This window comes from Pelobates fuscus, chromosome 8 (genome assembly GCF_036172605.1).
Source record: "Pelobates fuscus isolate aPelFus1 chromosome 8, aPelFus1.pri, whole genome shotgun sequence".
In the NCBI taxonomy this organism is placed as follows: Eukaryota; Metazoa; Chordata; class Amphibia; order Anura; family Pelobatidae; genus Pelobates; species Pelobates fuscus.
This window is the reverse complement of record NC_086324.1, coordinates 47,780,376-47,797,721: the sequence shown is the minus strand read 5'-3', so window position 1 is coordinate 47,797,721 and position 17,346 is coordinate 47,780,376. Positions and strand designations below refer to the sequence as shown.

At 37.1% G+C, this 17,346-nt stretch overlaps 1 protein-coding gene across 2 annotated transcripts in view; it reads left to right on the top strand.

The window, feature by feature from the left end:
* The window catches only part of ZNF385B (zinc finger protein 385B), a 501,964-nt gene that overhangs the window by 101,987 nt on the left and 382,631 nt on the right, over positions 1-17,346 (top strand). Inside the window, exon 1 of one of the 2 annotated variants that reach the window (XM_063429792.1) lies at positions 421-653. The exons of the other annotated variant lie outside the window; for it this stretch is intronic. Coding sequence (XP_063285862.1) covers positions 629-653 — 25 coding nt within the window. The 5' untranslated portion in view covers positions 421-628. Of the gene's footprint in view, positions 1-420; positions 654-17,346 lie in introns of those variants that run through there. 2 annotated transcript variants of the gene reach the window in all.

Here is a 17,346-nt window from a genome sequence, read left to right as displayed (position 1 = left end):
TCTTCAACTTCTTGTTTTTCAGCCTTCAAACAATTACTCATCATGGTACAGAATACTGATAATTTTCTGCCTTCCCAGCCCATAATTAAAGAGGAAAGGCTATTTTTAAGCGCACAGTTGATAAAGATCACTCTTTTTATTGTACACAGTTCAGGGCTGATTTGGTGGAACGATTTATAATCACATGCCTTTCTAAGGGTTGCGTGAATCTGATCACAGTAGCTGATTCCATGCATTGATAATGAAGGCTTGGGTTCGTTGGGTTTTTTCTTTTTTTTTTTTTTGTGCCTGCATAATTTCACATCAGGCTTCTGTGTGACAGAGCTCAGTGTTTCAGTCGGCATAAAGACACAGCGCTATAATTGCTTTGCTTTCTTTACAAATGACTCAGTATGTTTTTTTTTCCTTCCCTAAAATGTTGTCAGCGTGTGAAGGAGTTTCAATGAGCAGCGAGATGAACCAGCATTCTGAGAGACTGGGAGCTGCATTGATTTGAAATTGTACAGACATACAGATGGTCGTGGCTAAAGTCAAACATCTTTAGCCTTATAGATCGCCTTGCTCACGGATTGGAAGTTCAGCCAATCTAAGTTGGTTGCTTGCTAAATACAAACGCTACTCTGTTAAAATGTGGAGTGGATTTGCTCGTCGAGGTAAGCTCCATGCTTCTGTTACCCACTTGTGCTTTCGGTTCTAAATTTGAAATGTACTGATATAGTGTAAGCAGATTTGCAATGTGCCTCGGAGGTAAGGATGCAAAGTTGTTTTTTACCATAGGCAGATAGATTTATCGACAGATAAATATTGCCTAATTTTACATGTTTGCAATTGATGCCTTATATGAAGATATATCGTAACTCATGATTATTGTTTTTCGATGTATAGTTGTCTGATAAATCTCTGGGACATTGTATAATAATACATACATTGTCTGCTTGTCAAATGGTTTAGAACATTTTGAAGAGGATGCATTGATTCCCCCCCCCCCCCCCCCCCTGTATTAAACAGAGAATAGCAGACAGGGATCATGCTTCACCTGTATAGAAGAAAATGGCACATGACTCAAAATTGCATACGAGATGTATATAACCTCTTACTGGGATAAATGTACTACTACAGTAAGCGGTGCACTTGTAAAATTAAGTAGGTTTGAGATTTAAAAAAAACAGAGATGTTTTTTTTAAGTAGAATTTAAGTGCAATGTTGTATTTGTAATCTGCTGAATCAGTTTGATCAGCAAAGTTTTTATGTATCACTATGAGTAATTATTGTTTTTATGATTTCCTGGCTATTAAAGGAACACCACAACTACTGCATCTAAACAAGATTTTCCAGATGACTGTTAAATTGCTGTGTCCCTGTTTATGCTGATATGCACTTTCTGTGTATGCATTTACGTGTATAATTCTGGAGACATCAGAATAAACCACAAGACCCGAAGGTCAAGTGGATTATAAATGTCCCCAATACATGTTTCATTGTTTTGTATCTTTTATATTGAATTATATGTTTAGGTTAGTGTTAGTGAAGGTATTGATGTTGTATATAAGCTAATGGTTGGTGTTAGGGTATGTAGGGGTAATCTTTAGGGTTAGTTTACTGTAAGGGTTAATTGTTAGTGTTTGTGTTGTGTGTAGATGTTGTGTATGGGTTAATGTGTATTGTAGCATAGGTTATTTGGGTAATGCAGGCAGTAATGTGTAGGGTAGAGTTTAAGAGTACTGTAGGATTAAGGGGAGGACTTTGTACAAGTGCTGCCTGAGATTAGTAGGAGTTATAGTCCTGGGTGGCAGCTATTTGATTTAATGTCATTAAAACAGTGGCAATTACCACTTAGGAGTGTAACTCTGACAAATCTCCCACTAATCTCACTTGGTGCATTTAGGTGATCTGTGCATTATTCCCCATTAATTATGGGAAATAATTGCATGGATGATGTCACCATCCATGCCGTATGACATTCAAAAAAATAACAAGCCGATCATGTAATATGTGCTTAATTACTATGCACACACACACTGACACACACACACATACACATCTCCTAATTTACAGTTGACTGGTGACTCATGAAGGCAACTTTCTTTACTCGTTTTGCTGCCTGGTTGCATCCCACCACCTCTGCATTTCCTTTACGACCTGTACTAATGTGTAATGACAACAGTCAAATTGAGTAGTAGATACGTTGCCAATTTAATATGAGCCTTTTTGTTTGACTATATATGTGTGGCTATACTGAGTGCACTGGGAGCATTCTATTTGTGTGAGCCAACCTGGCAGCTCTCTTTCCTAGGATAATCTTGCTTGAAGCCAATGTGTGCTTTTGAAAGCATGAAATTAGTTTTATACTAAGCATGCACTTTTTTATGGCGATGGTCAATTTATGGTTCAGTGACAGGATTTCGGTAAACTCTTAAAAAAAAAAGATAGCAACAGCAAAGGTGTTTCTTAGAGATTAAAAGAAAATCCTTATTAAACTGTGGTGATCAATCATCTGTTGTTTTCTAATAATTGCTTGAGATGTCTTCACATATTGTGTGCCATGACCCACACATTTTTAAAGAAACAAAAACCTATAAGCACACATTACAACTTTTATGAACAGTATAAAACCCAGCAAGGATTACACATCTCAAACATAATTGTGACAGAATGAAAAACTCAACAAGATGTTGGCTCTAAGCTATCTACTTAAAGATTACAATATGGAATAAGTCGCTGCCTATGGGATAAATAAACTGTCTGATTGTGCTCTCTAGGGATTTCGAAAACTCTGTGTCAATAGTGCATCTCGTGCCAATACTCTTAAGCATGTTGATCTTTTGAAAACATTCAATAACATCTACTTTTTGACAAATAATTGACCACATTGTGGCATGATATAGATTTATCATTGTCTGATAAGATCCACTGGAAATCTGGTCCTTACTTTGAGAGAGTTTAGTCAGTAGACTGTACTCACTTCAAAGGAATTATTGTACACGTATTTATAGATTCTGCTAGAAGATTTATTTCTATGCACATTTTTTATTAATCCACAACCTTAAAATTTGAGAAATATACTGTGAAAGCAGATAAGAACACTTTTTATGTCCTGTTAGTGTATTATTTCTCATTTATGTTCTGAAAGATAGCTGTCTGTACATCCTAATTCCTTTACTAATGTATCCGAGATATCCAGTACTCTACATGAAAGGTTGGGGGTTTTAAAGTCAATAAGCACAAGTCTACAGTGGTGTAGCTTTTCAGTATTCTTTTAATAAAGAAGAATTGGAACACTCAATGGCTCAACCAATTTGAAGGAAAGACCTGAGATGGAGATCATCTTTTGCAGTTCTTTCCATCACACTTTTGGTGGGTATAAAAATGACTTTCAACACGTAAAGAAAGTGGCACTGTGCATCTTGTGTTATACGTGTGTTGTAATAAAGAGATGTATGTGTTCCAAATAAAGAACTTGATTTGATGGTGAAGGAAACAAATGTGGGATATATACCAGTATATATCTGGTATAGACTGCCTGCAAGAGCCAGTATTGTTTTGTTATCATAGAGGGGTATACTATACTATAATACTATACTATATACTATACTATACTATATACTGTAATAGTGAAAACCATACAACTCATGGGCAGAATTTATTTTCATGCAGCTGTATGATATACATTTTTTGTGACTGTCCCCCTAGTTAAGTGATGTATAACCTGTGGCATTGCATCATGTGCGTGCTTCTGTGTCCAAATTTCAGTTATGGACTAATAGATATAACATTTATCTGGCATAGATCCAAAGCCCAAACCATTTGGAGTGCCGAATCTACATTTCGTAAAATATATATATATTTTTGGTATTCAGTGAAATGTGATAGAGTATGTATATATATTCTCTGTTAATTGTTATAATTCAGTTTGATAGGATTGGAAGTTTAAAGCTTGGATTACTCCATGAAGGTGGTGACATGAAGGGGTGCTGCCCTGCAACAGCACTGTCCCTTTAAGTGTGGGAACAAACTTAGCAGAGAAATAATTCTAGGACACGATAAATGGAGTAATAAAGAAAATGTATTTAAGGCAAACCAAAAGGATATAGATATATATAATATATACAAAACAAAATATGACAATGCCACAAATATATAAATATATACAATAACCCAATATATACAATGGAGCAGGCAGAGTCCACGATAGTCCTAGGCAAAGGTAAAGGCTTAGTCAGGTTAGTGCAGTCACCAAGTACAAAATGAACATCAAGGGGCAAAGTCCTAAGCAGGTCACACAGAAATAATGCAGCAAGGTCAGAATCACTGGAGAAGGAGTCTAGACAGGAACACTGCAGGCGAACACTGGAACAGGAGGCACAGGACACAGGACCATAAGGACATCGGAACACCGGATCAGGAAACACAAGATACTCAGGATACTCAGGAAACAAGACACAGGAGACAGGAGACAGAATCACGGGAGCCAGGAAACAGCAGGTACAGGGTCAAGGATAGAGGATAGAGGATAATGATCTGACAGGGAGTGAGGGGAGAAACCAGAATATATAGGTGCTAAACAAGGGCCAGGTGTAGTGCCTAACGAAAGGAAATGAGAACAGTGCCAAACAGAAAGAGTGGTGAGTGCGAGTACTGCACGAGGGCATGTCGACTAAGGAGTGTCGTGACAGGTGGTAACAGTTGTAGCAGACTCTATTCCCTTGTGTTCGGTTGTCCGTACCCCCTTGTTCGTCTCCCTAATGACTGGTGTGTGGTCCCCTCGTTATGCCCTAGCAAACACGACCTTCCCTGGCTGTTAACCACAAATTAGCAACTTGACACCTTCCCTTGAGTGCTTTCCATGGATGGCCACCATTCGTATAACCAAACGTACGTGGTCCAGTGTCTCCCGAACGCAGGCAGTGGAACCTGGTCGTTGAACGCCTGAAACTATTTTATGCATCTCCCCTTAATCATGATAAGATTTTAGAACATTTTTGAAAAAAAAAACAAAAAAGCACATTTTTTCTGGATATAGACCCCTGAGGCTTTGCATGGGGCCGTCAGATCCTAAACACAGTAAAAGATAGGCCTGTCATTGGATGTGGTCAGTGCAATTTGAAGTAGTTGTTTATCAAAAACGTGTTTCTAAAAGTTTATGGTATTGAACAGGACTTCACTAGCTGCCATTAATAACCAGTGGTTCTGAACACAATCCTTGAGGATTACCAAGCGTCCAGGTTTTAATAGTATTCCTGTTAGAACTAAGTAAATCCTGAATCTTGGCTTGTTAAGGTTCCTTTAGAACTTGCTTATACTTTCTTCAAATCATGAAGCAAGCAACAACGAACATAGTTGTTTAGTTGGAAGTAGAGTTGCCTGAGAATTCTTAACATACAGGTGTGTGGAATATAAATCTGGATGTGTACACCACCATAACTTAACTGCCAGGTAAATATTCGCTCTAGCAGGATCATGAGAATTGGAAGGATTCATATGGAGATATTCTTTGATAAAGCAATCATAAACAAATAAGTGAGAAAAAAAACAGAACCTAATTTGGAATAGTACATGATAACCTTGATAACCTTGATGTCACCTCATCTTTTGTGCACTACACTTCCTGTGATGTTCAGGCAGGCATTATAAAGTTGTATTTAATAAGCACAGAATGTGCTCACCGCAAAGCTAAGGTACCTATGAGTTATATTTAAGTGTAGATATTATTTTGGTCAGAGCAAAGGGGCAAACCAATAAACTGAAATGCTAACTCTTGGAGGGTTGCTCCTAGCCTCATGGCCACTGCAGCCCACTGTAGTGGTTTTGATGCTTGGAGTATCCTAACACAATTCCTTCAGTAATGGGGCAAACTGTTTTGCAATGGTTCTGTTAGGCATTGGCCCCATCGGGCGCTAGGTCTCCACTCCTGCTACTTGAATGACAACCAACTTCTGCAAAGCTGCAGAAGTTAGATGCAATCCTGGCACACTTTGTTGGCTGAGAGCATCAGCGGAGTGTCTCAGTCAATGAATGGGCTTCAATGTACATAAATATGCACAGCATTGACATTGACGAGTCCAGAACTCTCATACTAGACTGACCACTGACACTTCCAGAGGGGGAGTTACACTTCCAGCAGATAGGCTAAATATCTCTGTATGTCCTGAATTTATACAAGCACACACAGTGTCCTTGCATCATGACCACTTCAAAAAATTTTTTATCTTCATTAGACATATTAAACTATTGTTTTTTGATCTCCTCCTGTTTAATTGCAACACTGACCGCTTGCATATATTATTTCACATGAATATGAACATTCATTCATTGATAAAAGCTGTGTAATGTATTCTGTGTATTTTACAAGTCATTATAGAATGGGGCAACAGTTCATCTTTAAACACAAGTCTCATGCTCAAGATGAATTGCTCGACGGCAAAATTTTATGCACCTTCACTTTCAACCCTTAAAAGACTAAAGGGCATTCACCATTTAACCTAAAGTAGGATTCAGTTTAAGGACATTTTAAAATCAGACAATATACAGGTGTACTAGTACTAATACCTATATTAGAAAAAGCATGTCGGTTTAGGTCCAAATTCTCGATCTAATGTATTTTGTTCAGATATTTAAACATTTGTCAAAATGCTCAGTGTATCATTAAAGATTTATCTTGTAAGATAAGGTTGCCCAACTTAGAATTGCATATTCAGGAATGTGTCAGTATTCTGAGATTTGTATCAGTAAGTATATTTATTCAGCACTGCAAACCTAACCGATAAGTGGTCACAAGTTATCACCAAAGGGAATTGTTTATTGGTTACCTAATCTCCTCATTTCTTTTGTAGTTTCACCTATTGCAGCCATGTGTGTTAAACAAAATATATATGAAAATTTCCAAAAGTGTTTTCTGAACATGTTTTGCTCTCATTCCATAACTATCGTGAACAATCTGTAGCGATGGTGACTGGCATTTGTCATCCTAGCTGTTCTAGACTAAATTGCTCTGAGTGCATCATGGGAAATGTGATCAAAAATAGCTGACATGTCAACAATTATCCATGGGTGGTCCGTGTTGTGTTGCTAAAGATGACTAGGCAGTGTAGGGCAGGATTGAAGAGAGAGAAACTGATTAAAGGTAAAAAAAAAAATGACGGATAAATAGATCTGATAAATAAATAAATAAATAAATAAATATACACACATATATATTAGCATTTCAGTTATATACATTATCTGATTTTCTTTTGGACATTGTGTGTATTAGAGGTTTTGAACAGAAGCAGAATTCAATATGAACATGTAGTCTCCACAGTTTTGCATACATTTGTCTTGTGAAGCAGATCTCAAGCTAAGCTTATCACTTGTTAATTACAGAGCAGACAAAGCATGACAGTTTAGATTGCTGTGACACTTCAAAACACACCCATCAGCATGTCCTTCATAGAACGAGCTGTCACATAGTAAGAGCACTTGCATTCACCTTAGATTCCTTCACTAAGTGGATACTTCATGTTTCAATGTTGATGTACTGTTTGAAGCAACCAAAGACATTTAAAGCTTCATTGTTTCTACTCAGTAATTGTATAAATCATTTGTAATCGTAACGTGGCTAAATTTCTCTTTTTAAGTTAGTGACATCATTGCTCATAGATTAATAAAAGACCAGATTTTATAGAGAGGTTATATATGCGTGTAAAAAAATATATATGTTTTTATACTTCAGTGCCTGGAGTCATTTCAGCATAAAAATCTCAACGTGGCTCCATTCCCTAATCTTAGGTGAAGTGCATACTTGTCCTTTCATTTCAAATAATTATGCACAGAAAGATAAAATAAATGTTTCAACTAAAAATGATCAAAGTATAGGCCAAGAATTATTTCAGAGTTCAACGAAAAGAGATCTTAACAAACTGCAGAGAAGTAGTTTTAAATGTCCCTTATTTTAAAGGAATTCTCTAACGTTAACCTGTATTCCTACGCTATAGTGTCAAAGTACCTATGGAGCCCCCAACATTAGCAGTAGAAAATATAAAAATAAAGGTTTTCACCCACCTTTTCTCAAGCATTGAGACTCCCATGGTGCTGCTGCCTGTTCCTCCTACCGCGACTTCCAGTCCAATAGTTCTCATGCAGAATCACTGTGGACCCTAGCACATGTGTGGTGCTCGCTGTGATGTGCCAATCAAAATCTTGTCATAGAGAATTATTTAATGCATTGATGTTATGGTATCAATTGGTATGAAATGAAAAGTATTAGTCCAGGCTCTTCGATTCAGAGGGTTTTTGAGTCATAGCTTGAAGCTGCACTTTCAAGCCTTCAAGCTAGTGAAATACATATTGTTGGAGGATAAGAGAATTGGGGAACTATTTAAGGCACTAAAACAACTTCAATAAGATGGACTTGTTATAGTGCCTATAATGTTCCTTTAAGATGTTTCATTGACATTGTTGTATTTAAAATATTTTGGCGCTTTGTGTATCACATAGAAACTTACTTGGAATTTGCATAATGCATGAATTAGTGTATAGGGTTACCTTATTTATTATTGTAACTGTATAATCCTATCTTAAATTACTTAATTTTATTTATAAACTCAGTTTCATCAAGTTCAGCCTTTCACACAAACCTTTTTACTGCTATTGATCTAGCGTGTATGTAGATGGAACGTCAGTGAAACACAATGAAGTACCATCTAATTTTTGTTAAAAAGGAAATAAATATTCTATAAATCCAAACAACCAATGCGGTTTCTACATGAATCAATACATTCTTATTGTGTATAATGTCTATACTAAAAAAAAAATATTTATTGGATTTTTATAGCAAAGCCTCCAAATGCAGTGTATCGTGTATGCCATATGTCTATTGATAAGACTGTACACCACTGCTGTAGGTGAAATCTCCTATTATCTAGTCTCATACCTCCTCTCCCTTGTACAGCCCTATTATGTTTCAATATTTAAATATATAGTAGTGTGTATTATGTCATGTTGCAAATGGTATTGTCAAATTGCTAACATTTACTTATAAAATTAAATGACTCTTCTTTTGATAGCACCATTAATCTTCCTGTCCTTGAACTTTGTGTCAGCCTGGGTAAATCAGACCACATTGACTTCTACTCATTATCATTAGATATTGTCAGGATATACTATGAGTCATGGATAAATGGTCACAATATTAGTTGTACATTTGTTTTTTTCTCCCTTAATGCATAAATTAAAAATGTTTTACAGTTTGGCTACTTTGGCCTTACACTTGAAATTCACTTTGAATGCCGGACAATTCTTTCTATACTAAATAACCCTGTAAATACATTTAACACAAAAAACAGTAAACAATGTTTCCAAACGTTTGCCTATCTATCTATCTATCTATCTATCTATCGATCTATCTATCTATCTATCTATCTATCTATCTGTCTATCTGTCTATCTGTCTGTCTGTCTGTCTGTCTGTCTGTCTGTCCATCTCTGTTTCTCCTTCTGTCACTGTCTGTGCTTCAATCCCTGTCTGTCCATCTTTAAAGGGAAACTATAGTGTTAGGAAACTAGTTTTCCTGGCACTATAGCTTCCCCCTCTGTCTATAGCTTCCCCCTCTGTCATGGCCCCCCACAAAAACCCCTTCTGTCACTTACCTGGGTCAAGCGCTGATGTCCCTCGACTCTTCTCTAGGCGCTGAAGACCTAATGCGCATGCTTGGCAATGGCAGCTCTCGCATTAGGATTTCCCCATAGGAAAGCATTAGTCAATTTGGGTGTCACTGGACATCCCCATGCATAGCATGAGGACGTCCAGCTTTAGTTAGACAACCAAAAGTCACCTAAAAGCCCGGAAGTCCCTCTAGTGGCTGTCTGGTAGCCACTAGAGGTGGAGTTAACTCTAGTAGGTAATTATTACAGTTTCTTAAAAACTGCAATAATTATCTGCTAAGAGTTAAGGGACCTGGGACACTGCACCTAGACCACTGCAGTGAGCTGCATGGATCTGGGTGCCTATAGTGTCACATTAAGACATGTCCAAAAGTATGCAGATTACATTTTAAATTAGGTGAATATTCTAGATGCAACTATTGCTTTTCAGAATACATATGCGGTGCATATACTATATTTTGTGAGCAATGCAAATGCGAGCATTAAGATATGTTGCATTTAGCCTGTGAACTGCCAGATCACTTAATATCAAATAACTATGCATTACATGGCACTAAATCTAAATCTGCATGGCAGCTGTACATTAGCATAATTATTTAGAATATACTATGCATTAAATCATTCCTGAGCATATAAAGCAATGTTGTGTATCTGGTTTGTATTAAGCTATATGGTGAAGCAAAATGTCAAGATTGTGTAACTTGGTAAAAGGAAATGATTCTGAAGACATGCAGATTTGGCTATCACGCGGAGAGGTTTTTATCAGCAAGATTCCTTCTGTGAAACATATCAAAGGTATTTGAAGATGGGTTATATATCTCTTATGCAGTTATGTAAAAAAATATTATTTTTAGCCTTCTGTGCTTTCTAACGGCTGGCATTTGTATACTAGAGACTTGACGTTCCCTTAATAAATAAAATCAATCTCTGAGAACTATGGTGGTGTAACAGCAACTAATGTGACATTGGATGGTACTGGACCTCTGCCTCCCAGATAATGCATATTTAAAGGTACAACGTTCTGGATTGTTACAATGAAGAAGCTCTGACACAGCCTCAGCAGTGCATGCAACAAACCCAGTGGACATGGCATTATCTCAACCCATCAATGGTCTGTTTATCACTTGGCTAACCCGACTCTGGATTCTCTCTGTGTTTTCCATATTGTTTCCAGATCTGACAACTAATTATCCAGCTTCTAGTAAATAGATCTCCTATCAATTACTGCCGACATTATAGCCGAAATACCACCTTAATCAGGACCTGTGCCATTTCACCCAGTTCACCTTACAGTGGATGAAGATTATTTTGCCGGTGGTTAGCATTACTTTTTTTTTGTAAAACATCGAGTCATCCTTTGTGTTTATTTTATTTATTTATTTTACCAACATTAACATCACCATTATTTTTTCAATATTACATTTAGATCATTAAAGTTATACAGTAACATGTTTAAACTTCCAAGTTGCAGAGTTGAAGTATCATGTTCAGTTTTAATGTTTTATGACCATTCAAATTTGGAAATTGAAAAATAATAATTTAGTTTCATCGTGTCAATCTGCTGGTTAGAATTTGCCTATAAAATGCTTTATTTCTGTAGATATTTCATCTTGCCACGTTGTCATTGTGTTGAGGTGGTACAGGTTAAAGGAATACTCCACACTCCTAAAGCACATAAGTACATTAGGGGTTCACAGAGTGTCTATTCGTTCTCACTTTTTTTTAAATGGTTTCAGATTACCAGCTATAACTAAACCGGGGCTCTTTCCCAGTGCTTTGTAACCCAGCGCAAAACTTATGTGAGGTCATCTCAAAGAGAAACACTGGCATGCACCCTACATCATAATCCTTTTCTATAAGAAGCACCATCTTTTTTTTAAATGAGTTATTCCTTAATTTACTGCTTTGATCTCTTCCTAGAATTCAAGGAATATGCACTAATAAAAATGATTTAGAACACTATTTAACATGATATTTGTGAACCATATAGGTGTTGGTTTTGGTAATTACATGGTATATTCTTTCCATTACATATTTTCTTTAGGAAGTGCAATGTTTACATTAGTAGGGCTGTCCACCTCTTCTGCGGAACTAACCGAGTAAAGCTATGGGAAAGCTTGAATATGCATGCAACGCTCACTGTGCATGCGCATCGGGTCTACAATGCTCCTCTGTGAGAAGCATTGGATTGGACCATGCCGGTAGAGGCCGTGAGGAGAGGTGAGCAGTACAGACGGAGCCTCAGCTTTATAAAAGGTGAATAAAACATTTCATGTATTAATTTTTACTGCATAAAGGGAGAGGGGAGCTAGATCTTGCTTAGGGCAAGGCACGAAAGCATTAGGAATACAGGTTTGTATTCCTAGCACTTTAGTACTTCTTTAATAAGAACACTGAAGAAACAAACTGTAAAAATAATAAAAAATATATATATATGTAAGCTACACACTGTATAAAACAGTAAGCAAGTTTTAATTAAAAAAAAGTTTTCATGCATTCTAACAGTCAGGACGGTTGGAGAGAAATGAGAATGTACTGAATATCACTTAGTGCTAATGAAAAAGTATTATAATATCAGAAAAGCCTACGTGTAGTACACTAGTTTAGTGAATATGTAAAACTATATGTGGGCATTAGATCTGCATACAGACATTTTCTGGCATTTAATTGGTATTTTTGTGAAGCTGTATTCATGCAAATACTGTCAGGTTCCTTACTAAGGCTCTTAAGTCTATATTTATTTATTTAACCTATACCACATATACAGATGGTATATATGTTTATATAGTAACAATTCAGACCCTGAAAAAAGAAAGAAAAAGTGTACCATATATCTCCAAGAATGCTATGTCCCGAATATTTATATAAAATGTTAAACAAATAAAACAAAATTCAAATTGAAGCTTCCATAATGATTTTATGAATCTCAGAACAGCATTCCATACATTCCATACATATACAATTGCCTTTTATCTTAGATTTATGTGCTAGCTATGGATCCAGTGTTTAAAATAAAAACAATGCTAGAGTTTGTTAAAAGAAGAATGTTTGATAGGGAAAAGGTTTATCTTATCCAGCAGAGGATTAAGACCAACCTATAAATAGGCCGTGCAGCTTCATCAGTGTTTTCTAAACCAATTTAGAGTTAAAATGGTAAATGACAGCGTGAAAATTAAATAAGATCTTATTTTTATTTGATATCTGAGAAAATGACAGATACAATCTGCATAATTGCAGCAATTATACTTGATTTTATCTCAAAGGTTTTTTTTTTTTAATATATATATTTTTTATAACTACATTTACAGTATTCTCTTGCTAATTTAGTAACCATTTGATTGCCGACTTGTGATGATTGAGTTTGAAAATGCAATGCTAACTGGTGAGATTTTTAATGCAATAGCTAATGTTTTATGGCAGCCATTTCTTGCCGGAGGGTGATGATTGTTGCAGTGTTTGCGTATGTGGGTGCCAAGGTAAGGGAAGATACCAAACATTGATTGTCTTTACTTTACGCTTTCCCCATGCCATGTCATTAAGATGAACTGTGATTGCCCCTGGTGTCATCTGGACCTCACGATGACACACATACTGATGCCACACTAATCTGACTTTAATCAATTTTTGGAGCTGCATTTTGGTGACATTGGTTGGGGACGTTCTAGCATCATAAATTGGAAACATGCAATAGCATGTGTACTGGGGCTAATTAAGACTACACTACAGTCTGTTCAGTGCCCTGCCATGGCCTCAGTTGCCTGAAAGTGCCATATCTCCATGTAATGTATTCTGGATTTGACTTGGCTTTGCTTATCTAACTATTCTGACTTTTATAACCCTAGACATTGGCTTGTTTCTTGTTGCTCCATCTTTCTGTTATTCTTGGATTGTCTCTGTTTTTGCTGTGACTGCTTGCAGACTGATCTCTGTACTGTCATACTTTAAGCCTGGCCATTCTAAGGACAATTAAGACATTACTTACTAGTAACATAGACTAATTTTTGCCTATGGTGTGCATCTTGACATGAACGCGAAATAAGGCAAGCAGTCAAGTTGCACAATATTACTAGCAAACACAGGAGCACCTGGAGTATTAGAATATTTTTAGTTATTGCATAGGAGTCACGTAGCTATCACCAGTAAAAGCATTTCACCAGTGAATGGCTCCAGTGGTTCCTGCACAACCCAGCACTGAGGAGAAAAGAATAAAATGACATATTGTTAACAACTAACTCACAAAGATTGCTAAACCAAAAGACCCACAAAATGCCTCATTGCTTGGCCCACTTACATGCTGGGAATATAGCGTCTGTAAGCTTCCAAATCTCAGGACCAGTGGATGGCTTGACTCCTACTGGTTAACTCAAGCTATGTATAGGAGCGAAGTGGTCTTTCATAAAAATACCAAAAACCTGACGAATGTCTAACTGAATGTCACTTTTCCCCAAATGCCATTATTCTTCATCTTCTGCCCAAGGAAATATTGCCAAAGATAAAAAATAAATAAAAAATACAATGAAAAATTAACAGTATCTAGCATCTATATACCACTGCCAGTCTTAGACACCTCTCTTCCGTAATGTGATTTGCCGACTTTTAAGTTAACAGGTTACATTGTGTCTCTGAGCAAGCATAGCTTCTGCAATATTTACTCGGTGATGTCAGTAGTGGCGTTAGAAGCTACAAAAAGCACAGCTGGGAGCAAATGCCACAAAATTACAGCAGACACAGTAACTATCCTTTACATAGTATAGAATTTACTTGACTGCAGGTGTCATAGAGGTATTAGAATATCTTGGTCCTCCCTATAGTTTTGCTTTACATGCAGTAAAATATAAATTGTGAGCTCTATTTTGAATATAAGAAAGCTATTTTAGGTATATAACTGAAAGCAGTACTTAGCGTATAACTCACACATGTTAGTTTGAGATGTGAACAGCTAGCAGTGCAAACCTTCTCACACTGTAATTTAAGCATTTAAGGATTCCATACTGTGTAATATTATATGTTCCAAGAGATGCAGGTTTTCAGCTTTGTGACTGTGGTGTACTTAGAAGAATGTAAGAAATCTTAGAACCAAAAATATGAAAAAAAATATATAATCAATCTCTTACACAGTGACAAAAGTTTATGAAATCATTGAACAGAGTGCATACAACAATATGTCTATATGTATATTTGTCAAACACGGTGATACATCCAGTTTTTTGGATGCTTGAATGGGATACGTTATTGCTCAATCTTTCTCTATTCTGCTATTTGGTTGACATATGGGAAGGAGCTCCCACTCAAACTCGTAACTAACATTTCAGTAAATGCCTTTTAATATAGGCCTTGATTAAATATTTTTGGATAGGCTTTGCAAATTATTTAATTTTGAAATTATTTTGTTTTCAAAATAAATATTAAAATATCAGAACTATGTCATATATAAAAAAAATAAGTCAATATATAAAAAAAATCAAAATATTATAATAGTATTCACATTTTTTTACTATTTCAAAAGTTTATCTAAAAATTTGAAAAGCCTATCCATCCGAAAATATTAGATCATGATCAGAATTTATTAACGATTCGTATTGTGTGAAGCAGTTCGTTATCACTGTTCCGTTTCTTGAATATACAGTTGGTTTGATCACTCTCGTGTTTACTGCATTACCATAATATAACATAATGTTTGTATTCATAGAATGTTCAGTATCTGCTCTGTTACAGTTTCATGAAACAAATAGTGACCAGACTTCTTATTAAATGTTTGTATACAATGTATAGGCTGTCTGCGGGGATGTCCATTGTATCTGTTGAATCAAACAAATATAATCACTTGAGCTTTTAATTTATGAACAATTAGTCATTAAAAAGATTTTCCTTCTTTACATTGACTGCAGGTAAAAGGTTTACAAGTTTCGAAGCCCTCTTCTTTGTATGGTTCCTTTCTTTGATATGCAGGGTTTTTTTCTGGAAACAAAATGTTGCTGTGACTGGGTAAATTGTTCTTTGTGAAATAACCTCTTTTTTTCTGCAAAGCAGCAGACTGTGAACATTTACATGGAGGAATAACAGTCAGAGCTAGTTACCGTCCGACTGGACCTGAATCAATGGCTGACACACCAGTGAATATTTTACTCTGTTTCTGACTTTTATTATTATTATTATTATTATGTTATTATTTATTTAGCGCCAACAAATTCCGCAGCGCTGTACAGTTGGTGGACGAACAAACGTAGTTGTAACCAGTCAAGTTGGACACACAGGAACAGAGGGGTTGAGGGCCCTGCTCATTGAACTTACATGCTAGAGGGAGTGGTGTAAAGTGACACAAAAGGTAAGGATAGTATTAGACTAATGACAGTTGCAAGAGAGGAATCAGTCTGGAGCTATTAACAGTTTAATTGATGCGCTTTTATGAAGAAGTGGGTTTTTAACGATTTTTTTAAGGAGTGGAGACTGGGTGACACTGCAGGACTCGAGAAGTCTTGAAGGCAAGCATCAGAGGTGGGAGTACGGACAGAAGATAGACGTAAGTCTTCGGCAGAGCGTCAGGGCCTAGACGGGACATACTTGTGTATAAGGGAGGATAGATAGGTGGGAGCAGCATTATGTAGAGATTTGAAAGCAAGAACCAGAATTTTAAATTGAGCCCTATATCTTACAGGAAGCCAATGTAGGGACTGACAGGTGGGAGGTGCGGGCGGACAGGCTCGCAGCCGCATTCATTATGGTCTGTAACAGCGCAAGTTGGGAGCATGTAAGACCACGGAGACGTGGATTACAGTAGTCAAGGCGAGAAAGGACAGTTGAATTGACCAGCACCTTAGTCACATCTGGCGTTAAGTAGGGTCGGATGCGCACAATGTTTTTGAGATGGAAGCGGCAGGATTTAGCGATAGACTGAACATGAGGCGTGAAGGAGAGGTCAGCGTAAAAGAGAACACCTAGGCAGTGAGCCTGCGTGGTGGAGCTGATAGTAACACCGTAGACTTGGAGGAAGACAGATACAGGAGTAGCAACACTTGAGGGAGGAAAGACCAGAATTTTTGTTTTGGTCAAGTTGAGTTTCAGGAAGTGGGTAGCCATCCAGTTAGAAATAGCAGAGAGGCAGTCAGAGACACTAGTCAAGAGGGACAGGAAGAGATCAGTAGAGGACACATAGATTTGCGTGTCATCCACATAGAATCCAATAGGAAGCCAAATGAGCTAATGAGTTTACCAAGGGAGGCAGTATAGATAGAGAACAGTAAGGGACCAAGGACTGAACCTTGAGGGACACCAACAGAGAAGAGTTGGGGAGAAGAAGGAGAGCCAGAGAAAGAAACACTGAAAGAGCAGTAGGAGAGGTAGGAGAAGCACCAGGAGAAAGCTTGTAAACCGATATTGCGGAGGATGAGAAGAAGCTGTTGATGATCAACAGTGTCAAAAGCTGCAGAAAGGTCAATGAGAATTAGGATAGAGTAGAGACCACAAGATTTTGCCATGAGTAGATCATTGGATATTTTGGTCACAGCTGTTTCAACAGAGTGACGAGCGGTATCCAGACTGAAGCGGGTCTAGCAGAGAGTTGGACTCGAGGAAGTCTGTCAATCTCGCATTCACAACTCTTTCAAGGATCTTGGATGCAAAAGGCAGTAGCAAGATAGGACGGTAGTTGGACGTGGAGTTAGAGTCTAGATTGGGCTTCTTTAGAATTGGGTTTACTGTTGCATGTTTG